Source organism: Somniosus microcephalus, chromosome 34 (genome assembly GCF_052327205.1).
Source record: "Somniosus microcephalus isolate GS21.2 chromosome 34, FLI_Smic_1.0, whole genome shotgun sequence".
Lineage (NCBI taxonomy): Eukaryota > Metazoa > Chordata > Chondrichthyes > Squaliformes > Somniosidae > Somniosus > Somniosus microcephalus.
Genome location: NC_141020.1, coordinates 20,243,480 through 20,270,183, shown reverse-complemented (window position 1 = coordinate 20,270,183; position 26,704 = coordinate 20,243,480). Strand labels below are relative to the sequence as shown.

Below are 26,704 nucleotides of genomic sequence, written 5' to 3'. Positions count from 1 at the left end.
GCATGATGCAGGACACTATCGAGGCTGAAAATAGTAGGAGAGGAGATGAGGTGATTGTCAGTTTGGTTCAGTTAGTAGCAAAAAGCAAAATACTGCAGATGCTGGAAATATTCAGCGGGCCAGGCAGCATCTGTGGAGAGAGAAACAGAGTCAGCTTTTCAGGTCGATGACCCTTCGTCAGAACTGGAAAAGGTTAGAGATGTAACAGGTTTGAAGCAAGTGCAGGATGTTTCCCCTCATGGGGGAATCTAGAACAAGGGGGGCATAGTTTCAGAATAAGGGGTCGTCCATTTAAGAGGGAGATGAGGAGGAATTTCTTCTCTGAGGGTCGTGAGTCTGGAATTCCCTACCCCAGAGAGCTGTGGAGGCGGAGTCAGTGAATATATTCAAGGCTGAGAGAGATATTTGAACGACAGGGGAGTTGAGGGTTATGGGGAGCGGGCGGGAAAGTGGACTTGAGGCCAAAATCAGATCAGTGATGATATTGAATGGGCTCGAGGGGCCGAATGGCCGACTCCTGCTCCTACATCTTATGTTCTTGGAGACAGGGAAAGAGGGGAGGGGGTAAAGAACAAAAGGGAGGATCTGTGATCGGGTGGAAAACAGGAGAGATTAAATGTCAAAAGTGGTGATTGGTGTGAGGCAGAAGGAGATGGGAATGGGACAAGTAAAGAAACAAAAGATGGGTCTAGAGGAGGTGTAAATGACAACAGCAGAATCATTGCCAGAAACTGCTATCCGAACAAATGGGAGCGGTGGTTATGATCTGAAATTGTTGAACTCATTGGCCCGGATTTTGCGGTGGGTAATGACGGCGAAACTGTCGGCGTTCGCTGTCATTACTCCTCTGAAACTGACCGTAACTTCCGGGTTTAGCACACGCACAGATAAACATGGGATATCCAGAAGTTGTGGTCAGACATTCCCTGCTCCGCCACAGGTTGCGCTGTGGAACTCCCCAGAGCAGGCAATCCGTGAAATCACACTGAAAGATGAAAACATAGACATAGAAGTTAGGAGCAGGAGTAGGCCATTCGGCCCCTCGAGCCCACTCCGCCATTCAATGAGATCATGGCTGATCATCCAAATTCAGTACCCTGTCCCTGCCTTCTCCCCATATCCCTTGATCCCTTTAGCCTTGAGAAATATATCTAACTCCTTCTTGAACATATTTAATGAATTGGCCTCAACTGCCTTCTGTGGTAGAGAATTCCACAGGTTCACCACTCTCTGGGTGAAGAAATTCCTCCTCATTTCTGTCCTAAATGGCTTACCCCTTATCCTTAGACTGTGACCCCTGGTCCTGGACTCCCCCGCCATTGGGAACATCCTTCCTGCATCTAGTCTGTCCAGTCCTGTTAGAATTTTATAAGTTTCGATGAGATCCCCTCTCATTCTTCTAACTCCAGCGAGTATAAGCCCAATCGACTCATCGCTCCTCATACGTCATTCCTGCCATCCCAGGTATCAGCCTGGTGAATCTTCGCTGCACTCCCTCCATGGCAAGAACATCCTTCCTCAGATAAGGCGACCAAAACTGCACACAATACTCAAGGTGTGGTCTCACCAAGGCCCTGTACAACTGCAGCAAGACATCCTTGTTCCTGTACTCAAACCCTCTCGCTACGAAGGCCAACATACCATTTGCCTTCTTAACCGCCTGCTGCACCTGCATGCTTATCCTCAGCGACTGGGGCACAAGGACACAATAGTAACAGCCGCTTGCAAAATCGTCCCGAGGTGCTTCGCAGAAGCGTCATCAAAACAAAATTCGACAGCGAGCCACATAAGGAGATATTGGGACGGGTGACCAAAAAAAAGCTTGGTCAAAGAGGCAGGTTTTAAGGAACGTCTTAGAGGAGAAAAGAGCTCGAGAGGTTTAGGGAGGGAATTCCAGAACTTGGGGCCTTGGCAGCGGAAGGTACGGCTACCAATCTTCTTCTCTTCTTAGGCAGTCCCTTGGAACCGAGGATGACTTGCTTCCACACTAAAAATGAGTTCTCAGGTGACTGATGAGTCCAATGCGGGACCTACAGTCTCTGTCACAGGTGGGGCAGACGGTGGTTGAAGGGGTGGGTGGGTGGGGTGCTTGGGTTGACGTGCGCTCCTTGCGCTGTTTGCGCTCGGCTTCCGCTTGCTCCCGGCGAAGAGACTCGAGGTGTTCGGCGCCTTCCCGGATGCTTCTCCTCCACTTTGGGCGGTCTTGGGCCAGGGATTCCCAGGTGTCGGTGGGGATATTGCACTTTTTCCAAGGAGGCTTTGAGGGTGTCCTTGAAGCGTTTCCTCGGCCCACCTGGGGCTCTCTTGCCGTGCCGGAGCTCCGAGTAGAGCGCTTGTTTTGGGAATCTCGTATCGGGCATGCGGACAATGTGACCCGTCCATCGGAGCTGATCGAGCGTGGTCGGAGCTTCGATGCTGGGGATGTTGGCCTGAGCGAGAACACCAAAGCGAAAACACGGCCACCAATGGTGGGGCGAAGAACAGCGGGCATGCACTAAGAGTTGTGAAGTGGACAGCAACACCGCCACATGGCCAGTCTTGCCCCACCTCTCACATACAAGCCAAGGCGAGTCTGGCAAGTTTGGTCCTTTACCAAAGTTTAAATCATGATCAAGAATTTAAGCTTAACGCCTCCAGCTAAAACTCCAATGCGGTTAGTTATAAACAGTCCAAATCATGTTGGTTCGTCACTTTGATAAACGGTAAGTTAAATTCATATCAATCACACTGGAACATTAGTCACAACAACACTATAGGTAGAAACAGAGAGGATATTTCCCCTCGTGGGGAAATCTAGAACTCGGGCACAGTTTCAGAATAAAGGGTCGCCCTTTTAGAACTGAGATGAGGAATTTCTTCTCTCAGAGGGTCGTAAATCTGTGGAATTTGCTGCCCCAGAGAGCCGTGGAGGCTGGGCCATTAAATACATTTAAGGTGGAGATAGACAGATTTTTACAAGATAAGGGAGTGAAGGGTTATGGGGAGCGGGCAGGGAAGTGGCTTTGAGCCCAAGATCAGCCATGATCTTATTGAATGGCGGAGCAGGCTCGAGGGGCCAAGTGGCCTATTCCTGCTCTTGTTTCTTATGTTCTTAGGTATATATCAACATTAATGATAGATCGTACATTAAGGGGACCATCATAACAAAGCATTCTTTACAAATCATAATCCCACAATGAAATAAAAACAGAAAATGCTGGAGATACTCAGGTCAGGCAGCATCTGTGGAGAGAGAAAAACAGAGTTAACGTTTCAGGTCGATGGCCTTTCGTCAGAACTGGAAAAAGCCAGAGATGGAACAGGTTTTTAAGCAAGTGTAGGGGCAGGGAAAGGGGGGAGGGGAGGAAAGAACAAAAGGGAAGGTCTGTGATAGGATGGAAGGCAGGAGAGATTAAGAGAGATTAAGAGATGGTGCGAGGCAAAAGGAGATGGTAACGGGACAGGTTAAGAAACGAAAGATGGCTCTAGATGAAGTGTAAATGGCACTGGCAGAATGAAAGACAGCTGCCATGTGGGAGAGAGAAAATAAATAAATAAATAAAATGGAAAAAAAGGATAGGGGCGGAGGTTATGGTCTGAAATTGTTGAACTCTATGTTGAGTCCAGAAGGCTGTAAAGTGCCTAATCGCAAGATGAGGTGCTGTTCCTCGAGCTTACGCTGAGCTTCATTGGAACAGTGTAAGAGGCCGAGGACAGTGAGGTCCGAGTGGGAGTGGAGCGGAGAATTAAAGTGACAGGCGACCGGAAGCTCAGGGTCACCCTTACAGACTGAACGGAGGCGTTCCGCATATCCCACAATGACTTGTACTTGGCTGGTCTCACAGCCTCATTTCCCACGTTACATCAGTGACTAAAAAAAAATACTTCATTGGCTGTAAAGCACTTTGGGACGGCCGGTGGTCGTGAAAGGGCACTATAGAAATGCAAGTCCGTCATTCTTGAATGAATATCTGAGACGTTCATCCAGACACCTGGGAAACGTTAATCAAAGATTCTGCTGCCTGGAAGCGGACTGTGAAACTTGGCACCTCGCACACTGAACTCAGCGGAGTGCTAGCAGCGGAGGACAAGCAACCAGCAACATCTGCACAGCAACGGGTGTGCGTGCGTTGAAAAAAGACTTGCATTGATATAGCGCCTTTTATGACCACCAGCCATCCCAAAGCGCCTCACAGCCAATGAAATATATCTATGTTGTAATTGTAGAAAAGGCGGCAGCCAATTTGCGCACAGCCTGATCCCACAAACAGCAGTGTGATGATGATCAGATAAATCGGTGTTTTTAGCGGTGGGTTGAAGGATAAACATAGAAGATAGGAGTAGGCCATTCGGCCCCTCGAGCCTGCTCCGCCATTCAATGCGATCATGGCTGATCATCCAAACTCAGTACCCGGTCCCTGCCTTCACCCCATACCCCTTGATCCCTTTAGCCTTGAGAAATATATCCAACTCCTACTTGAATATATTTAATGAATTTGCCTCCACTGCCTTCTGTGGTAGAGAATTCCACAGATTCACCACTCTGGGTGAAGAAATTCCTCCTCATCTCTGTCCTAAATGGCTTACCCCTTATCCTTAGACTGTGACCCCTGGTTCTGGACTCCCCGACCATCGGGAACATCCTTCCTGCATCTAGTCGTCCAGTCCTGTCAGAATTTTATAATAAATAATAAATATTGGCCACAACACACCAGCGAGAACTCCCACGCTCTTCTTCGAAGTAGTGCCATGGGATCCCGCCCGAGGGGGCAGACGGGGCCTTGTTTTAACATCTCATCCAAAAGACGGCATCCTCCGACGGCAAAGCCCTGGGAGGGTCGGCCTAGATTTTGCGCTCAAGTCTCTTGGAGTGGGGCTTGAACCCCCGACATTCCGGCTCAAAGACAAGAGAGTGCTGCCCACTGAGCCACGGCCGACACCACGGTTGAGCTTTGGCCTATGGAGTCAGTCCTGGAAGCATGACTGACTGTGATTCTTTCCTATGTTGGTGTGCCATGGACATATTTACTTTGAAGTAACTGCTATTATTACGCTTCTGGAATGGAGTTACAAATAGACTACATCAACAGATGTTTGAAAACGATACAAGTTACGATGTGCCAGCGCAGTCCAGATGGGATGGATTAGGTAGCGGGAGATGCAAGCCAGGAACACAGATGTATCTGAATCATGGGCTGGTCTGACAGCCGAATCTTAACTCCCCATGTCCTCAACACTTATTTACATTTGCCCTCGTCTCTGAAAAGAAAAAGACAGACTTGCATTTCTGCAGCGCCTTTCACGGCCACCAGACGTCTCAAAGTGCTTTACAGCCAATGAAGTGGTTAGCACTGTTGCCTCACAGCGCCAGGGACCCGGGTTCGAATCCGGCCTCGGGTGACTGTGCAAACTCCACACAGACATTCTCCCCGTGTTTGCGTGGGTTTCCTCCGGGTGCTCCGGTTTCCTCCCACAGTCCAAAGATGTGCGGGTTAGGTTGATTGGCAATGATAAATTGACCCTTAGTGTTAGGGGGATTAAATACGTGGGGTTACGGGGATCGGGTGGGATATGTGTCGGTGCAGGCTCGATGGGCCGAAATGGCTTCTATCTGCACCGTGGGGTTTCTGTGATTTTCTGTGAAGTGAAGCCACTGTTGTAATGTGGGAAACGTGGCAGCCAATTCCCGCAAACAGCAACGTGACGATGACCAGATAATCTGTTTTAGCGATGTTGACTGAGGGATGAATATTGGCCCAAGACACCCTGCTCCTCTTCGAAATAGTTCTTGTGGGATCTGTTACGAGCACCTGAGAGAGCAGACGGGGCCTCGGTTTAACGTCTCATCTGAAAGACGGCACCTTCGACAGTGCGGCACTCCCTCAGTACTGCACTGGGAGTGTCGGCCTAGATTGTGTGCGCAGGTACCTTGCGTGGGACTTGAACCCACAACCTTCTGACTCGGGGACGAGAGTGCTACCAACAGAGCCACAGTGTCTGGGTAAGTTTGATAATGTGCCCAGGATAATGAATATAAAACTCTTCTTTCGATTTGCTTCAGCTACTGGTTCTACCCTATGCCCCCCAACAGGATACATCTGTGTTTGAAAAGTGCCAGGACGACACTGCAATCGGCTTCATCAAGGCTATGCCAATACTCAGGCAAGGGAATCAAACCAAGCAACCACCCGCTTACCTCGCACCACACTTGGCCATCCGAGCGTCCCACACCACGAACTCTCAGTGGGGAGGATGGTAGCTATGCCCCTCTGCTTTAGTTTGTTTCGTGAACCAGAAGGTCCACTCATCCCGCGTTGGGGAAAACACCAGTCGTAGGGTTCCCCCTTCCGCGCCGGCAAGGGGGATTCAGGTTTTACTTCAGCTTCCGTAATTCTCTGAAAGATGCGATGGTACCAAGTGCTAGAGCTGATAAAAAAAGACCCACAGCAATGTCTCCCCCCACGAGGCAGAATCCTCCAGTGCAACTGTCGATATTAATTGTGTGCTGGATCTTGACCCTCCAGCCTAACTGCCCTCCATCCTATCAGAACACAGCGGCGATGGGATTCGCGACGGAAATATCTAGCACACTTTCTCGACTTTTCCAAAGAGCTGGAGGTATCTCGGGTCGAGGAAGTGAGGCGATTTCTACGTAAAAATATGGACATTTCTGGAAAAAGGTTGAAAAATTCAGGAGGTTTTTTTCCCTCCCCTGAAAAACTGTCTTCAGAGAAGCATTATTCAAGAGAGTCAGTTACCAAGAACAGAACAACAACAACCTGTATTTATATAGCGCCTTTAACGTAATAAAACATCCCAAGGAGCTTCACAGGAGCGATTATCAGACAAAATTTGACACCGAGCCATATAAGGAGATATTAGGACAGGCTTGGTCAAAGAGGTAGGTTAATGGTGGAGCAATTAAAATCAGGGATGCTCAAGAGGCCAGAATTAGAGGAGCGCAGAGATCTCAGAGGGTTGTGGGGCTGGAGGAGATTTCAGAGATAGGGAGGGACTTGAAAACAAGGATGAGATTTTTAAAATTGAAGTGTTGCTTAACCGGGAACCAATGTAGCACACATGGCTGATGGGTGAATGGGACTGGGTGCGAGTTAGGACACAGGCAGCAGAGTTTTGGATGACCTTAAGTTTACAGAGGGTAGAAATGAAAGGGGAGCCTTAATTTTGGGGCAATACCGTTGGTACACATTCTGTCCCCGACTCAAAACACATTCTTTCCTGGGGTTTCATAAAGGGAACCCATCTCACTCAGGTCTTTTTTTCCTTTGGAGTCACCTAATCACAGCTTTCTCATCCTCCCTCCTCCTCGTTTGAACTTATATACTGTCCTGTCTTGGCCGTTCTGCTCGGTTTTTTAATGAGATGTCCTTACTGTCACAAGTTGTGTCCAAGGCAATCTTCTATTAATATGGAGTTTAGAAGAATGAGAGGTGATCTCATTGAAACTTATAAAATTCTGACAGGACTGGACAGACTAGATGCAGGAAGGATGTTCCCGATGGTCGGGGAGTCCAGAACCAGGGGTCACAGTCTAAGGATAAGGGGTAAGCCATTTAGGACAGAGATGAGGAGGAATTTCTTCACCCAGAGAGTGGTGAACCTGTGGAATTCTCTACCACAGAAGGCAGTAGAGGCCAGTTCATTAAATATATTCAAGAAGGAGTTGGATATATTTCTCAAGGCTAAAGGGATCAAGGGGTATGGGGAGAAAGCAGGGACCGGGTACTGAATTTGGATGATCAGCCATGATCGCATTGAATGGCGGAGCAGGCTCGAGGGGCCGAATGGCCTACTCCTGCTCCTATCTTCTATGTTTCCATGTTTCCACATATCTACCTAAACTATAAATCATTGCATCAGAGAATCTCTGGATCACTGTCACATCGAGTTACATCAAAACTACAGCACATAAACAGCTGGTCCACATCGCGTTAGTGCTCCACACGAGCCTCCTCCCTCCCCTCTTCATCTAACCCTCATGTGGACATCATCACATATCAAGTACTTTGTGGGCAGGAGTCATCAGCATCTGGAGCAAAACTCACCACCAGCACCAAACAGCGCTGACCCAAAATGGAAAAACACCCCACAAGCTTTTTGAAATTACTTCAAAGCTTTTTCAAAATGGAAATACGAGACTGTTTGAGGCTACGTTGTCATCTATTGTTTTTAAAAAAATTTAAACATTCACGGGATGTGGGCATCGTTGGCAAGGCCAGCATTTATTGCCCATCCCTAATTGCCCTCGAGAAGGTGGTGGTGAGCCGCCTTCTTGAACCGCGGCAGTCCGTGTGGTGAAGGCGCTCCCACAGTGCTGTTAGGGAGGGAGTTCCAGGATTTTGACCCAGCGACGATGAAGGAACGGCTTGTGAAGAGTGCCAATAGGACTGGCGTAGAACTGGTATTTACTTATTTTGTTGAAGAAGTTTCTGGTTAAAAGTAGTTTACTTGAAGTTTTAATAGATTTCTGATATGGTTATGGGACTTTGTATATTGTGGTGTTATTTAGTGTTAAAGTCAGGATGGTGTGTGACTTGGAGGGGAACTTGGAGGTGGTGGTGTTCCTATGTGCCTGCTGCCCTTGTCCTTCTAGGTAGAACAGGTTGCGGGTTTGGGAGGTGCTGTCGAAGAAGCCTTGGCGAGTTGCTGCAGTGCATCTTGTAGATGGTACACACTGCAGCCACGGTGCGCTGGTGGTGGAGGGAGTGATTGTCTTGTAGATACCGCTTCTACCTGAACGTGACTTCCTGATGCAAGAAAGAACTTGCATTTATATTGTACCTTTCATGTCCTTGGCGCCTTTTAAAGTGCTTCACAGGCCTTCGATCACTTCTGAAGGGCAGTCATTACATGAATTTACAGAAACAGGCCATTCGGCCCAACTGGTCCGTGCTGGTGTTTATGCTCCACGCAAGTCTCATAGAGTCATAGAGTTATACAGCACAGAAAGAGGCCCTTCGGCCCATCGTGTCTGCGCCGACCATCAATCCCTGTCCAGTCTAATCCCATTTTCCAGCATTTGGTCCATAGCCTTGTATGCAATGGCATTTCAAGTGCTCATCCAAATGCTTCTTGAATGTCATGAGGGTTCCTGCCTCTACCACCCTTTCAGGCAGTGAGTTCCAGATTCCAACCACCCTCTGGGTGAAAAAGTTCCTCCTCAAATCCCCTCCAAACCTCCTGCCCCTTACCTTGAATCTATGCCCCCTTGTTATTGACCCCCCTACTAAGGGGAAAAGTTCCTCTTTATCTACCCTATCTATGCCCCTCATCATTTTGTACACCTCAATCAGGTCCCCCCTCAGCCTTCTTTGCTCCAAGAAAAACAACCCCAGCTTGTTTAGTCTTTCTTCATAGCTGAGGCGCTCCATCCCAGGTAACATCCTGGTGAATCTTCTCTGCACCCTCTCCAAAGCAATCACATCCTTCCTATAGTGAGGCGACCAGAACTGCACACAGTACTCCAGCTGTGGCCTCACCAGCGTTCTGTACAGCTCCATCATAACCTCCCTGCTCTTATATTCTATGCCTTGGCTAATGAAGGCAAGTATCCCATATGCCTTTTTAACCACCTTATCTACCTGTTCCGCTGCCTTCAGGGATCTATGTACATGTACACCAAGGTCCCTCTGACCCTCTGTACTTCCTAGGGTCCTACCACTCATTGTGTATTCCCTTGCCTTATTTGTCCGTCCAAAATGCATCACCTCGCACTTTTCAGGGTTAAATTCCATTTGCCACTTTTCCGCCCATCTGACCAACCTGTTTATATCGTCCTGTAGCCTGAGGCTTTCCTCCTCGCAATTTACCACCCCACCAATTTTCGTGTCATCTGCAAACTTACTGATCATACCTTTTACATTCGCATCCAAATCATTTATGTAGATCACAAACAGCAAGGGTCCCAGCACCGATCCCTGAGGTACCCCACTGGACACAGGCTTCCAGTCACAAAAGCAACCTTCGACCATCACCCTCTGCCTCCTGCCACTCAGCCAGCTTAGGATCCAACGCGCCAAGGCACCCTGGATCCCATGGGCTCTTACCTTCTTGACCAGTCTCCTATGCGGGACTTTGTCAAAAGCTTTACTGAAATCCATGTAAACCACATCCACAGCATTTCCCTCATCCACACACCTAGTCACCCCCTCGAAAAATTCAATCAGATTGGTCCGACATGATTTACCCTTGACAAAGCCATGCTGACTATCCCCGATTAATCCTTGCCTCTCCAAGTGGAGACTAATTTTGTCCCTCAGAATTTTTTCCAATAATTTCCCTACCACAGATGTTAGGCTCACTGGCCTGTAATTCCCTGGTTTATCCCTGCTACCCTTCTTGAATAATGGTACTACGTTAGCTGTTCTCCAGTCCTCTGGTACATCCCCTGTGGCCAGAGAGGTTCTCCTCCCACCCTACTTCATCTCACCCCATCAACATATCCCTCTATTCTTTTCTCCCTCATGTACTTATCTAGCTTCCCCTTAAAATTATTCTGGTTACCTAGGCAAATGCAGTAATCAATTTACGCACAGCAAGATCCCACAAACAGCAATGAGATGAATGACCAGATCGTCTGATTTTAATGGTATTGGTTGAGGGAAAAATGTTGGCCTGAGCACCTTGACCCCCTTTGCATCATGCCATGGGATCTTTTTACATCCACCTGTCCAGGCAGAAGGGATCTCGGTTGAACGACGGCACCTCTGGCAATGCAGCACTGCCACCATACTGCGCTGAAGTGCAAGCCTAGATTAGATGTTCAAGTCCATACTGGGGTTTGAATTCACAACCCTCTGACTCAGAGGCCAACGTGCTACCACGATTCGGCCTTCCGGACTTAAAACTGGCCTGGAATTTGGGGTCAGCGGCGAAGCGACGGCGCTCGCAGTGACCTCGAAGAAAGCGATATCTGTGGCATTGATTTCAGCTTTCCCGACCTTAGTTTGAATCTGGCGCCAAATCAAGTGAATCTCCAGCATCCAGCAACAGTGAGGTCATCAAGCTGGCTAAGCCAATCACATTGAGGAATTCTCACAGGCAGCAAACCAGGAAGTAAAATGCAGAGATTCTAATTTACTTTTTATAAATTTTTACAGCAAGCAAAACAAAGATTGGGACATACACATAGGATTAAGGTAGAAGCTGAAATACCATAAACAAACTTTAAAAAAAAAAAAAAAAAAAAAAAATTTTTAAAACCAATCTGGGCCGTTGTAATTCTGAATCATATTAATGGAAAAAATTAACATTCCACAAATATAAAATTAGTTTTTCAGGGCCATAATGATTGTTCAGCAGTCAATACACTAAAAACTCAGTTACAGCTCAGTCAACAAGGCGCAACTTTTTCTGGGGGGGGGGGGTTCAAACAGCGATATTTCAGCAGAATAGGGGAAGGATGTTCCCGATGGCGGGTGAGTCCAGAACCAGGGGTCACAGTCTAAGTCTAAGCCAATGAAGTATTTTTTTTTAGTCACTGATGTAACGTGGGAAATGAGGCTATGAGACCAGCCAAGTACAAGTCATTGTGGGATATGCGGAACGCCTCCGTTCAGTCTGTAAGGGTGACCCCGAGCTTCCGGTCGCCTGTCACTTTAATTCTCCGCTCCACTCCCACTCTAACCTTTCCGTCCTCGGCCTCTTACACTGTTCCAATGAAGCTCTGCGTAAGCTCGAGGAACAGCACCTCATCTTTCGATTAGGCACTTTACAGCCTTCTGGACTCAACATCGAGTTCAACAATTTCAGACCATAACCTCCGCCCCTATCCTTTTTTTCCATTTTATTTATTTATTTTCTCTCTCCCACATGGCAGCTGTCTTTCATTCTGCCAGTGCCATTTACACTTCATCTAGAGCCATCTTTCGTTTCTTAACCTGTCCCGTTACCATCTCCTTTTGCCTCGCACCATCTCTTAATCTCTCCTGCCTTCCATCCTATCACAGACCTTCCCTTTTGTTCTTTCCTCCCCTCCTCCCTTTCCCTGCCCCTACACTTGCTTAAAAACCTGTTCCATCTCTGGCTTTTTCCAGTTCTGACGAAAGGCCATCGACCTGAAACGTTAACTCTGTTTTTCTCTCTCCACAGATGCTGCCTGACCTGCTGAGTATCTCCAGCATTTTCTGTTTTTATTTCATTGTGGGATTATGATTTGTAAAGAATGCTTTGTTATGATGGTCCCCTTAATGTACGATCTATCATTAATGTTGATATATACCTAAGAACATAAGAAATAGGAGCAGGAATAGGCCACTTGGCCCCTCGAGCCTGCTCCACCATTCAATAAGATCATGGCTGATCTTGGGCTCAAAGCCACTTCCCTGCCCGCTCCCCATAACCCTTCACTCTCTTATCTTGTAAAAATCTGTCTATCTCCACCTTAAATGTATTTAATGACCCAGCCTCCACGGCTCTCTGGGGCAGTGAATTCCACAGATTTACGACCCTCTGAGAGAAGAAATTCCTCCTCATTTCAGTTCTAAAAGGGCGACCCCTTTATTCTGAAACTGTGCCCCTGAGTTCTAGATTTCCCCACGAGGGGAAATATCCTCTCTGTTTCTACCTATAGTGTTGTTGTGACTAATGTTCCAGTGTGATTGATATGAATTTAACTTACCGTTTATCAAAGTGATGAACCAACATGATTTGGACTGTTTATAACTAACCGCATTGGAGTTTTAGCTGGAGGCGTTAAGCTTAAATTCTTGATCATGATTTAAACTTTGGTAACGGACCAAACTTGCCAGACTCACCTTGGCTTGTATGTGGGAGGTGGTGCAAGACTGGCCATGTGGAGGTGTTGCTGTCCACTTCACAACTCTTAGTACATCCCCGCTGTTCTTCGCCCCACCATTGGTGGCTGTGTTTTCGCTTTGGTGTTCTCGCTCAGGCCAACATCCCCAGCATCGAAGCTCCGACCACGCTCGATCAGCTCCGATGGACGGGTCACATTGTCCGCATGCCCGATACGAGATTCCCAAAACAAGCGCTCTACTCCGAGCTCTGGCACGGCAAGAGAGCCCCAGGTGGGCAGAGGAAACGCTTCAAGGACACCCTCAAAGCCTCCTTGGAAAAAGTGTAACATCCCCATCGACACCTGGGAATCCCTGGCCCAAGACCGCCCAAAGTGGAGGAGAAGCATCCGGGAAGGCGCCGAACACCTCGAGTCTCTTCGCCGGGAGCAAGCGGAAGCCGAGCGCAAACAGCGCAAGGAGCGCACGTCAACCCAAGCACCCCACCCGCCCCTTCAACCACCGTCTGCCCCACCTGTGACAGAGACTGTAGGTCCCGCATTGGACTCATCGGTCACCTGCGAACTCATTTTTAGTGTGGAAGCAAGTCATCCTCGGTTCCAAGGGACTGCCTAAGAAGAGAAGAAGATTGGTAGCCGTACCTTCCGCTGCCAAGGCCCCAAGTTCTGGAATTCCCTCCCTAAACCTCTCGAGCTCTTTTCTCCTCTAAGACGTTCCTTAAAACCTGCCTCTTTGACCAAGCTTTTTTTTGGTCACCCGTCCCAATATCTCCTTATGTGGCTCGCTGTCGAATTTTGTTTTGATGACGCTTCTGCGAAGCACCTCGGGACGATTTTGCAAGCGGCTGTTACTATTGTGTCCTTGTGCCCCAGTCGCTGAGGATAAGCATGCAGGTGCAGCAGGCGGTTAAGAAGGCAAATGGTATGTTGGCCTTCGTAGCGAGAGGGTTTGAGTACAGGAACAAGGATGTCTTGCTGCAGTTGTACAGGGCCTTGGTGAGACCACACCTTGAGTATTGTGTGCAGTTTTGGTCGCCTTATCTGAGGAAGGATGTTCTTGCCATGGAGGGAGTGCAGCGAAGATTCACCAGGCTGATACCTGGGATGGCAGGAATGACGTATGAGGAGAGATTGGGTCGATTGGGCTTATACTCGCTGGCGTTTAGAAGAATGAGAGGGGATCTCATTGAAACTTATAAAATTCTAACAGGACTGGATAGACTAGATGCAGGAAGGATGTTCCCAATGGCGGGGGAGTCCAGAACCAGTGGTCACAGTCTAAGGATAAGGGGTAAGTCCAAAGATGTGCAGGTTAGGTTGATTGGCTATGATAAAATTGACCCTTAGTGTTAGGGGGATTAAATACGTGGGGTTACGGGGATAGGGTGGGATATGTGTTGGTGTAGGGGTTACGGGGATCGGGTGGGATATGTGTCGGTGCAGGCTCGATGGGCCGAAATGGCCTCTATCTGCACTGTGGGGTTTCTGTGATTCTGTGATTTAGGACAGAAATGAGGAGGAATTTCTTCACCCAGAGAGTGGTGAACCTGTGGAATTCTCTACCACAGAAGGCAGTAGAGGCCAATTCATTAAATATATTCAAGAAGGAGTTGGATATATTTCTTAAGGCTAAAGGGATCAAGGGATATGGGGAGAAGGCAGGGACAGGGTACTGAGTTTGGATGATCAGCCATGATCTCATTGAATGGCGAAGCAGGCTCGAGGGGCCGAATGGCCTGCTCCTGCTCCTATCTTCAATGTTTCTATATCACAAGTCCCATTGAGATGTGTACAGCCTGGAATTCCTATCAGAGAGCAGGATTATGTGAGCATGAAGAGGGGAGGAGGCTAACGATGAGAAGGGGAAGCCGAGAAAGCTGAGGCAGGATCATTACAAGTACAAATTAAAAAATAAAATGAACGTAAAGCGCGATGTGTGACCACTAAACCGGAGTAAAGTTTAGCGGCTGTGATGGACTCGATGAGATTGTGACTAATCCCAGTTGGAGCATCTGCTTTCCCTGAAACAGCGTCTCTCTCGTGACATTTTATGAAGGGAGATTTTTTTGCCTTGCAAGCAGAATAGTTTTTGTAGCCATCAGCTTTTAATTTTAAGTCGGTTAGAAAAATGAACGATTCAAATGCCACTCTGTTAGAAATCCTGAAAAAAGGTTAGGTTGACTCATTCTAAACTTAGCATTAAAAAAGACTTGACTCAATGCAGCTGCCCATCTTGGTCTGTCAAAATTGTTAGATTCGGATAAGTATGTGTTTATGTATAATTTATTCAATTTAGAAAATTATATCTTGCTTAGCCCCAATTACTTAGCAAACTTGCTGCCTGATGTGGTCTTAAAAACCACACAGATTGAAGAGGTCCTTGACCTGTGCTGAATTCGTTGATTTGACTCGAGCTGGCAGAGTGTCTGCTGTGACGTTCATCCACAATTGGCCGCCTTGTCGGCCCGTGGCTCAGTGGGCAGCGCTCTCGCCTCCGGGTCAGAAGGTTGTGGGTTTGAGTCCCACTCCAGAGACTTGAGACCATAATCCAGGGCTGACTCTCCCAGTGCGGTGCTGAGGGAGTGCCGCACTGTCGGAGGTGCCGTCTTTCGGATGAGACGTGAAGCCGAGGCCCCCGTCTGCTCTCTCGGGTGGACGTAAAAGATCACGTGGCACTATTTCGAAGAAGAGCAGGGGAGTTATCCCCGGTGTCCTGACCAATATATATCCCTCAACCACGTCACTAAAAAAAAAAACCCAGATTATCTGGTCATTATCACACTGCTGTTTGTGGGAGCTTGCTGTGTGCAAATTACAGTAAACTCTCGTTTAAACGGCACCTAATCAACCGGAATTCTTTAATAACCGGCAAAATAAATAGCCGGTAATCTTGCCAAATCCATCCATTTTTCGTTTTTCTGAGTCCCAAGTTTCCCGCAGTGGCTGAGTTAGTCACTGGTTTTTATTTTTTTTGTTAAAAATTGCCGACCTCTCTGTTATCCGGAATTTTTAATCAACCGGCACCATCCCGGTCCCGTCGGTGCCGGACACGAAAGAGTTTACTGTAGCTGCCGCGATTCCCACATTACAACAGTGACGACACTTCAAAAGTACTTCATTGGCTGTAAAGCGCTTTGAGATGTCCGGTGGTCGTGAATGGCGCTTTAGAAATGCAGGTCGGTCTTTCTTTTTTGGATCTGCTGCCCGCACTTGTTGCTGATTCCTCTTGTGTTTTCCAGAATTCTACCTGAGAGAGAAGCCAGTCCCTGGACTTTGGGAGACCAGAAGGAGAGAGTTAGGAAACCACTGCGCTGCTTCGGTCTAAACCGAGGCAAAGATTCAGTAAGTTAAATCTGTGGAAGGACGGAGGGTTTTGCGAAGAAGTTGAACCTCTTGCTGACGCAATATACATTCTGGCTGCTAAATGCTTTCTTAATAAAACCCAGGATTCAAATCATTCATTATCTAGAATATTGCCCAAATCATTCTGGTCAAACAGATTAGTTCCACTGGTTGATGTGATGATTTAACCGCCAATTGTTGACCACTTTCCTCGGCGCCTCACTCGGCAAAGGCAGTGTGTGGCTGAACCTGACGACTTGTAGGTCCCAGGTCTGTGCTCGGTAAGTCAGCACGCGGGACTGTTCCAAATTGGCCTCGGCTGACCCTAGGCTAAGGAACGAGCAAAGCTACATAGAATCGGAATCACATAGCACAGAAGGAGACCATTTGGCCCATTGTGCCTGTGGCGTAACTCTAAAAGATTGATCCAATTAGAACATAAGAAATAGGAGTAGGAGTCGGCCATTCGGCCCTTCGAGCCTGCTCTGCCATTCAATAAGATCATGGCTGATCTTCTGCCTCATTCCATTCACCAGCCCTACCGCCATATCCCTCGATGCCTTTACTGGTCAGCAATCTATCGACTTCTGTTTTGAATATACCCAATGACTGAGCCTCCACAGCCCTCTGGGGTAGAGAATCCCAAAGATTCACCACCCTCTGAGTGAAGACATTTCTTCTCATCTCAGTCCTGAATGGCCGACCCCTTATCCTGAGGCTGTGGCCCCTGGTTCTAGACTCCCCAGCCAAGGGAAACATTCTCCCAGCATCCCAATTCGTCCCAATCCCCTGCTCATTCCCCATAGCCCTGCCCCCTCTCCTCCAATCCCCATTCTCCATCCCAGTCTCCCTCTTTCCTCGACCCACATTCCCCAGTCTCCCTCTCTCCTCCGATCCCCATTCCCCAGTCTCCCTCTCTCCCCGATCCCCATCCCCCAGTCTCCCTCTCTCCTCGATCCCCCCAGTCTCCCTCTCTCCTCGATCCCCCAGTCTCCCTCTCTCCCCGATCCCCCAGTCTCCCTCTCTCCTCTCTCCCACATTCCCCAGTCTCCCTCTCTCCTCGATCCCCCAGTCTCCCTCTCTCCCCGATCCCCCAGTCTCCCTCTCTCCTCTCTCCCACATTCCCCAGTCTCCCCCTCTCCTCCAATCCCCATTCTCCATCCCAGCCTCCCTCTTTCCTCGACCCACATTCCCCAGTCTCCCCCTCTCCTCTGATCCCCATTCCCCAGTCTCCCTCTCTCCTCCGATCCCCATTCCCCAGTCTCCCTCTCTCCCCGATCCCCCAGTCTCCCTCTCTCCTCCGATCCCCATTCCCCAGTCTCCCTCTCTCCCCGATCCCCCAGTCTCCCTCTCTCCTCTCTCCCACATTCCCCAGTCTCCCTCTCTCCTCGATCCCCCAGTCTCCCTCTCTCCCCGATCCCCCAGTCTCCCTCTCTCCTCTCTCCCACATTCCCCAGTCTCCCCCTCTCCTCCAATCCCCATTCTCCATCCCAGCCTCCCTCTTTCCTCGACCCACATTCCCCAGTCTCCCCCTCTTCTCTGATCCCCATTCCCCAGTCTCCCTCTCTCCTCCGATCCCCATTCCCCAGTCTCCCTCTCTCCCCGATCCCCCAGTCTCCCTCTCTCCTCCGATCCCCATTCCCCAGTCTCCCTCTCTCCTCCGATCCCCATTCCCCATTCCCCAGTCTCCCTCTCCCCCCGATCCCCCAGTCTCCCTCTCTCCTCCGATCCCCATTCCCCAGTCTCCCTCTCTCCTCCGATCCCCATTCCCCATTCCCCAGTCTCCCTCTCTCCCCGATCCCCCAGTCTCCCTCTCTCCTCTGATCCCCATTCCCCAGTCTCCCTCTCTCCTCCGATCCCCATTCCCCAGTCTCCCTCTCTCCCCGATCCCCATTCCCCAGTCTCCCTCTCTCCTCCGATCCCCATTCCCCAGTCTCCCTCCCTCTCTCCTCCGATCCCCATTCCCCAGCCTCCCTCCCTCTCTCCTCCGATCCCCATTCCCCAGTCTCCCTCTCTCCTCCGATCCCCATTCCCCAGTCTCCCTCTCTCCTCCGATCCCCATTCCCCAGTCTCCCTCTCTCCTCCGATCCCCATTCCCCAGTCTCCCTCTCTCCTCCGATCCCCATTCCCCAGTCTCCCTCTCTCCTCCGATCCCCATTCCCCAGTCTCCCTCTCTCCTCCGATCCCCATTCCCCAGTCTCCCTCTCTCCTCCGATCCCCCATCCCCCAGTCTCCCTCTCTCCCCCATTTCCCCCATTTCCCAGTCTCCCTCTCTCCTCCGATCCCCATTCCCCAGTCTCACTCTCTCCTCCGATCCCCCATCCCCCAGTCTCCCTCTCTCCTCCGATCCCCATTCCCCAGTCTCCCTCTCTCCTCCGATCCCCCATCCCCCAGTCTCCCTCTCTCCCCCATTCCCCAGTCTCCCTCTCTCCTCCAATTCCCCCATTTCCCAGTCTCCCCCTCTCCTCCGATCCCCATTCCCCAGTCTCCCTCTCTCCTCCGATCCCCATTCCCCAGTCTCACTCTCTCCTCCGATCCCCCATCCCCCAGTCTCCCTCTCTCCCCCATTCCCCAGTCTCCCTCTCTCCTCTGATCCCCAGTCTCCCTCTCTCCTCCGATCCCCCATCCCCCAGTCTCCCTCTCTCCCCCATTCCCCAGTCTCCCTCTCTCCTCCGATTCCCCAGTCTCCCTCTCTCCTCCGATCCCCATTCCCCAGTCTCCCTCTCTCCCCCATCCCCCAGTCTCCCTCTCTCCCCCATTCCCCAGTCTCCCTCTCTCCTCCGATTCCCCAGTCTCCCTCTCTCCTCCGATCCCCATTCCCCAGTCTCCCTCTCTCCCCCATTCCCCAGTCTCCCTCTCTCCTCCGATTCCCCAGTCTCCCTCTCTCCTCCGATCCCCATTCCCCAGTCTCCCTCTCTCCCCCATTCCCCAGTCTCCCTCTCTCCTCTGATCCCCAGTCTCCCTCTCTCCTCCGATCCCCCATCCCCCAGTCTCCCTCTCTCCCCCATTCCCCAGTCTCCCTCTCTCCTCTGATCCCCAGTCTCCCCCTCTCCTCCGATCCCCCATCCCCCAGTCTCCCTCTCTCCCCCATTCCCCAGTCTCCCTCTCTCCTCCGATTCCCCAGTCTCCCTCTCTCCTCCGATCCCCATTTCCCAGTCTCCCTCTCTCCTCCGATCCCCAGTCTCCCTCTCTCCTCCGATCCCCATTCCCCAGTCTCACTCTCTCCTCCGATCCCCCATCCCCCAGTCTCCCTCTCCTCCGATCCCCATTCCCCAGTCTCCCTCTCTCCCCCATTCCCCAGTCTCCCTCACTCCTCCGATCCCCAGTCTCCCTCTCTCCTCCGATCCCCCACCCCCCAGTCTCCCTCTCTCCTCTGATCCCCATTCTCCCACTCCTCTGAACCCCCCCTTTCCCCACTCTCCCGCTCTAGTTTTAGAAAGAAAAAGCAAATTGCAAAATAATCTCCCTCACTTGGGCTCTTTTGGGAGAATTATCCCTTCCTTCGCAAGTTGAGGCCATGCCCATTAGATACGTCAGAACAGAATAAAGTTTGACACCCATTCCGCATAATTTTAATAAAGGATAAATCTTCATGAAGGGTTGTCTGTTCCACAAAATTCTGCACAGCCAAACGGTATGAGTCGGGCAAAAGGAGAAACTCACGGGCACCAAAGCCGAGTCAGTGGAGCTGATCTGACAAGACACGATACTTACCCTTTCACTCTCTGCAGCCTGGTGGGGGAAGAGATTTATCGTGCAGTGGTGTCTTTTGTGTGTCGCTTGCTAATAAAGAGTGCCAGTTCAGTAAAGAGCCTCTGGGGATATCTGCAAGTGCAGGGGGTCCACTGGCGTTTTCAGATAAGGGAGTTTGGGTGGAGTAGGCCTGTGTTATGTCTGGTCCATTCTGCGTATAGCCTGGGCGTGCATTATGTTGGGGCTGGGTGCAAAGTAGGAAAACGCTTGGCAGAATTCCACTCTCACTCTTGCACTCGCACGCTCATGCTGCCTGAGTGGACTCAGTTTGGATATTAAGTAAGGGGTACAGTGGCTATGCTACTGGACTAGAGGCCAGGACTAATGATCCGGCGATTAAAGTACAAATCCCCACGGCAGCTGGGGAATTTAAATTCGGCTCGGTAAATAAATCTGGAATAAAAAGCTAGTATCAGTAATGGTGACCATGAAACTACCGGATTGTTGTTTATAAAAAAAAAAAAAAAACCATCTTCACTAATGTCCTTTAGGGAAGGAAATCTGCCGTCCTTGCCCGGTCTGGCCGATATGTGACTCCAGACCCACAGCAGTATGGCTGACTCTTAACTACCCTCTGAAATGGCCAAGCGAGCCACTCAGTTGTATAAGGCAGTTCACCACCACCTTCTTGAGGGCAATTAGGGATGGGCAATAAATGCTTGACAGCGACGCCTACGTTCCGTGAATGAATTTTTAAAAAAAAGGCTGTTAACTCTTGCTGATCTTCCTTATTTGTTCATGTTGTGGATTAAGCAATAAATGCTACCTTCCTCTCTTAATGGTTTTCTTTTCCTTTTAGAAATTCAACCTCCCATTAAATTTGACTTCCAAAGAAGTGACGGCGACTTGCCGTAATTTGCTGAACCTGACCATAGCTGGTAGTGTGGATGGATCCCCATTGGCTGGACCAAATGACCTTTTGACCCCGGTGACACAGAGGAGTGGCCCACTGGACAGCGGTATGTGCCAATTAAACCAGGCATTGCCGGTTCTTGAACCTAACTATTCTATTCCATCTGAGCATGGCCCAGGCGGTGATGCTTATGCGCAGTTTGGTGTCAACTTACTGCAGTTGTACCGGGACAGCGGGAGTCGGGGGAAATGTCACAGACTTTCATGTGTTTAATGTGTCAGTCCGTGGCTCAGTGGGTGGCACCCTCGCCTCTGAGTCAGAAGGTTGTGGGTTCAAGTCCCACTCCAGAGACTTGGGCAGAAAAATCTAGGCTGACACTCCCAGTGCAATACTGAGGGAGTGCTGCACTGTCGGAGGTGCCATCTTTCAGATGAGACGTTAAACCGAGGCTCTGTCTGCGCTCTCGGGTGGATCCCATGGCACGATCCGAAGTAAAGAAGGGGAGTTCTCCCCGGTGTCCTGGCCAACATTTATCCCTCAACCAACTACTAAAAACAAATTAGCTGGTCATCATGTTTGTGGGAGCTTGCTGTGTGCAAATTGGCTGCTGCGTTTCCTACATTACAACAGTACTTCATTGGCTGTAAAGTGCTTTGGGATGTCCTGAGGTCATAATACGCTATATAACTGCAAGCTGTTCTTTTCTTTCAAGTATTCTGCCACTCAACCGCTCTCCGTCAGGATTGGTTGCGAGCTGAGGAAGGGGTTGGTCTGACGTGCCTGGCAGGGACAGGCGTGGCGGGAGGGGGAGGTGGGTGTGAACTGCAGCCAATGGGGAGGGTAGGTGCTGGGTTGAGGTTTGGGGTGTGTCGAGCACTAGGGCTGGGCATTGTGGAGGTGGGTAGACTCGGGCGAAGGACCATAGTGGGGCCCGGGACTGGAGTGGGTGGTGGGCTCCTTTATAGATTCATAGAATGATACCGCACAGAAGGAGGCCATTCGGCCCATCATGCTTGTGCTGTCTCTTTGAAAGAACTCTCCAATTAGTCCCACTCCCCTGCTCTTTCCCTATAGCCCTGCAAATGTTTCCCCTTCAAGTATTTATCCAATTCTCTTTTGAAAGTGACTCTTGAATCTGCTTCCACCGCCCTTTCAGGCAGCGCATTCCAGATCACAACAACTCGCTGCATAAATTTTTGTCGCCTCTGGTTCTTTTGCCAGTTACCTTAAATCTGTGTCCTCTGGTTTCTGACCCGCCTGCCAGTGGAAACAGTTTCTCTCTATCTACTCTACCAAAACCCTTCTTGATTTCGAACACTTCGATTAAATTGCCCCTTAACCTTCTCTGTTCTAAGGAGAGCAACCCCAGTTTCTCTGGTCTCTCCGCGTAACTGAGACTTCAGTCTCCGCAAACTCTGCCTCCACACGGTCCCCTTCCTTCAAATAATTGATGGCCGAGGAAAATGGCCAGAGACCCAATCTGAAGACCCCGAGCTTCCGGCCGCCTGTCATTTTAATTCACCGCCCTATTCCCACTCGGACCTCACCGTACTCGGGCTCTTGTATTGTTCCACGGGAGCACAGCGTAAGCTCGAGGAACAGCACCTCATCTTCCGATTAGGCACTTTACAGCCTTCCGGACTCAGTATCGAGTTCAACAATTTCAGATCATAACCTCGGCCCCCATTACATTTTTACTTATATTTTTTATCCACACCTTTGTTTTGGCCCTCCTCTCTCTCCCCCCCCCCCCCCCCCCCCCGCCCCACCCCTTTTTTTCTCTCCCACACGGCAGCTGTCTCCCATTCTGCCAGCGCATTTCACACCTAATCTAGAGCCGTCTTTTGTCTCCACTAGTCCTACCACCATCTCGTCTGGTTTTGAATACCTCTTAATGTCTCTTCACTTCTCTTTTGTTCTCTCCCAGCCCCCAACCTGGCCTTTTAATCTGCAGGAAACTTTTGTTTAACCGGAGGTTAAATGTCCGGAAAGCTCTATCTACCGGCAAAATTCAGGAGCCGTTTCCTATAAGTTTTTTTACTTCTCGTTGCTTTTTTCCCCAGTCAGGCTCTGCAAGGTCTAGCTGAAGCTGTTGCTTAGCTACAGAGACGCTTTTAAGCTGCGGCTGACTGTTTTGAAGCTGTTGCTAAGCAACAGGGTTTGTTGATTCATACGGAGCTCAAAAGCTCCGTATGTTTTAACATTAGCGCTGGCTTGTACGGCAGTTTTGATGGTACGGCACCAGCTCGGTCCCGTCAGTGCCGGATATCAGAAAGTTTCTTGTATTTCATTTCCTGTGCCTTTCCAGTCTTGACAAAGGGTTTGACCCGAAACATTGACTCTATTTTCTCTCCACGGATGTTGCCGGGCCTGCTGAGTTTTTCCAGCATTTTCTGTTGTTATTTCTACGGTGACCTGCTTGTCCTTTCTATCCATTTTAGATGCTACTACCTTTACAACTGCCCGTTGTCTCCTTGGTTACTTATCCACTTCAAAAGCTACGCTTCCATTCGTTGCCCTTCTACTTTGTAACATCCCGTGTGGTACTCTTATCATAGATTTTGCTAAAGCCTAGCTATGCTAATTGTGCTGCGTTCTACTTGTCCACTAACAGTTCTTTGCTGAGGAAACTCTAGCGGCTTTGATGAGCACGAACTACCGCCTGTAAATGTGAACACCTTTATTCCTGCAGCTGCCTTACTGCTCTTTCTCGAAGGATACTTCCTATTATCTTCCCAACTATCGATGTTGAGTTCAGAGGCCTGTAGTTTCATGGGTTGTCTGGCCATCCTCTTTTTTATAATCTGGCAGCACATTTGGTTGCCTCAAGTCCCTTGGCACAACTCCCATATTTAATAATACATAAGAACATAAGAAATAGGAGTAGGAATAGGCTGACGTAATAAAACTCACTACGCACTTGGTTTGAGTATAAAGCAAGGCTTTAATCAACTTGTTTCAGAACATGGAGGTCTAGTTGTACTTCACTAGTTCCTGTCTTACAAAATGTCCCTGGCAAACTGGGCCCACGCCCGAGAATTTATACTCCTTGGACGGCGCCACCAGCTGGCCGTCCAGCGTTATTTCATGAGTCGTTTCTTTATGATGATGAGGTTTATAACAGGCCACTCAGCCCCTCGAGCCTGCTCCGCCATTCCATAAGATCATGGCTGATCTCTGGCTCAAATCCACTTCCCCATAACCCTTCACTCCCTTATCTTGCAAAAAAATCTGTCTATCTCCACCTTAAATGTATTTAATGACCCAGCCTCCACGGCTCTCTGGGGCAGAGAATTCCACAGATTTACGACCCTCTTGAGAGAAGAAATTCCTCCTCATCCCAGTTCTAAAAGGGCGACTCCTTTATTCTGAAACTACGCCCCCTTAAAAAAAAAATTTAAAAAAATCTTATCAAGATGTGTCTTGAATTCAGATCCCTCCATGGCCTCATCCCTCCCTATCTCTGCAACCTCCTCCAGCCCTACAACCCTCCACCTTATCTGAGGAAGGATGTTCTTGCCATGGAGGGAGTGCAGCGAAGATTCACCAGACTGATACCTGGGATGGCAGGAATGACATATGAGGAGAGATTGGGTCGATTGGGCTTGTACTCGCTGGAGTTTAGAAGAATAAGAGGGGATCTCATTGAAACTTATAAAATTCTAACATGACTGGACAGACTAGATGCAGGAAGGATGTTCCCGATGGCGGGGGAGTCCAGAACCAGGGGTCACAGTCTAAGGATAAGAGGTAAGCCATTTAGGACTGAGATGAGGAGGAATTTCTTCACCCAGAGAGTGGTGAACCTGTGGAATTCTCTACCACACACAGCAGTTGAGGCCAACTTATTAAATATATTCAAGAAGGAGTTAGATATATTTCTTGAGGCTAAAGTGATCAAGTGATATGGGGAGCAGACAGGGACAGGGTACTGAATTTGGATGATCAGCCATGATCTCATTAAATCTCATTCGGTCTCGAGGGGCCGAATGGCCTACTCCTGCTCCTATCTTCTATGTTTCTATGAGATCTTTGCGCTCCTCCAATTCTGGCCTCTTGCGCATCCTCGATTTTTATTGTTCCGCCCAATGTTCCCTCGAAGTTGCGCGCGTCGGCGCAGCGAGTGGGAAGGCGCCGTGCAGGCCGCTCGCGGGCCGCTCCCACTTGAGGTACCGCGCGGCCACCTGCAAATTTAAAGGTAATGCGCACAAAAAAAATAATTTAGAGGGAACATTGGTTCCACCATTGATGGCCGTGTCTTCAACCGTCTAGGGCCTAAACTCTCCCTGAACCCCCCTCCTCCTGTTAAGATGCTCCTTAAAACCTTGACTAAGCCTGTCCTAATATCTCCTATTGGCTCGGTGTCAAATTTTGTCTGGTAACGCTCCTGTGCAGCGCCTCGAGACGTTTCACTATGTTAAAGGCGCTGTATAAATGCAAGTTGTTGTCTCATTTAATTTGCCACCTCCCTTAATAGTTTGTCATAAGAACATAAGAATTAGGAGCAGGAGTCGGCCCCTCGAGCCTGCTCCGCCATACGGCCCCTCGAGCCTGCTCCGCCATACGGCCCCTCGAGCCTGCTCCGCCATACGGCCCCTCGAGCCTGCTCCGCCATACGGCCCCTCGAGCCTGCTCCGCCACACGGCCCCTCGAGCCTGCTCCGCCACACGGCCCCTCGAGCCTGCTCCGCCACACGGCCCCTCGAGCCTGCTCCGCCACACGGCCCCTCGAGCCTGCTCCGCCAGACGGCCCCTCGAGCCTGCTCCGCCAGACGGCCCCTCGAGCCTGCTCCGCCGTACGGCCCCTCGAGCCTGCTCCGCCGTACGGCCCCTCGAGCCTGCTCCGCCGTACGGCCCCTCGAGCCTGCTCCGCCGTACGGCCCCTCGAGCCTGCTCCGCCGTACGGCCCCTCGAGCCTGCTCCGCCGTACGGCCCCTCGAGCCTGCTCCGCCGTACGGCCCCTCGAGCCTGCTCCGCCGTACGGCCCCTCGAGCCTGCTCCGCCGTACGGCCCCTCGAGCCTGCTCCGCCGTACGGCCCCTCGAGCCTGCTCCGCCGTACGGCCCCTCGAGCCTGCTCCGCCGTACGGCCCCTCGAGCCTGCTCCGCCGTACGGCCCCTCGAGCCTGCTCCGCCGTACGGCCCCTCGAGCCTGCTCCGCCGTACGGCCCCTCGAGCCTGCTCCGCCATTCAGTTAAGATCATGGCTGATCTTTGACCTCATCTCCACTTTCCCGCACGATCCCCCTATCCCTTGATTCCCCTAGAGTCCAAAAATCTTATCGATCTCAGCCTTGAATATACTCAACGATTCAGCATCCACAGCCCTCTGGGGCAGAGAATTCCAAAGATTCACAACCCTCCGAGTGAAGGAATTCCTCCTCATCTCAGGATAAGGGGTCAGCCATTTAAGTCTGAGACTCTGTCCCCTAGTTCTAGACTCTCCAGCCAGGGGGAAACAACCTCTCAGCAGCCACCCTGTCAATCCCCCTCAGAATCTTGTATGTTTCAATGAGATCACCTCTCATTCTTCTAAACTCCAGAAAGTAGAGGCGCATTCTACACAATCTCTCATCATAGGACAGCCCTTTGAGGACCTCTTGTTCTCTTTATGTTGCCTTACCTTGTTTATCACTTGTTTGTAGGTCGTCTTCTAAATCTCGGCCTGGAGTTTCCACTAGGTTGCGCTGGTTTTTTTTTTTTTAAGCACAAGTCACCTGAAATCGGCCGAACCAGCGCAAAATAAGCCGGCCCCGCCCACAAAACTGGCCTCGCTTCCCTCCCCCCACCCCCCCGGATCGGATTAATCACCATTGGGCATTGCCACTAATTGCGCCCGTTTGCAAGGCTCTGAAAAATTAAGCTTTTTTTGTGCACAATGACGCCAATAGGCACGTTTTTAAAGCTTTTGAATATAATAACTGACGTAATAAAACTCACTACACACTTGGTTTGAGTATAAAGCAAGGCTTTAATCAACTTGTTTCAGAACACGGAGGTCTAGTT

The 26,704-nt window shown here is 50.0% G+C and overlaps 1 protein-coding gene across 1 annotated transcript in view; it reads left to right on the top strand.

Moving 5' to 3' along the window:
• LOC147096865 (uncharacterized) overlaps positions 1 to 26,704 on the top strand; it is a 55,002-nt gene that overhangs the window by 22,957 nt on the left and 5,341 nt on the right. The window contains exons 7-8 of the mRNA XM_085973137.1: positions 15,994 to 16,096; positions 20,649 to 20,808. Of these exons, the coding sequence (XP_085829263.1) occupies positions 15,994 to 16,096; positions 20,649 to 20,808 (263 nt within the window). The remainder of the gene's footprint in view (positions 1 to 15,993; positions 16,097 to 20,648; positions 20,809 to 26,704) is intronic.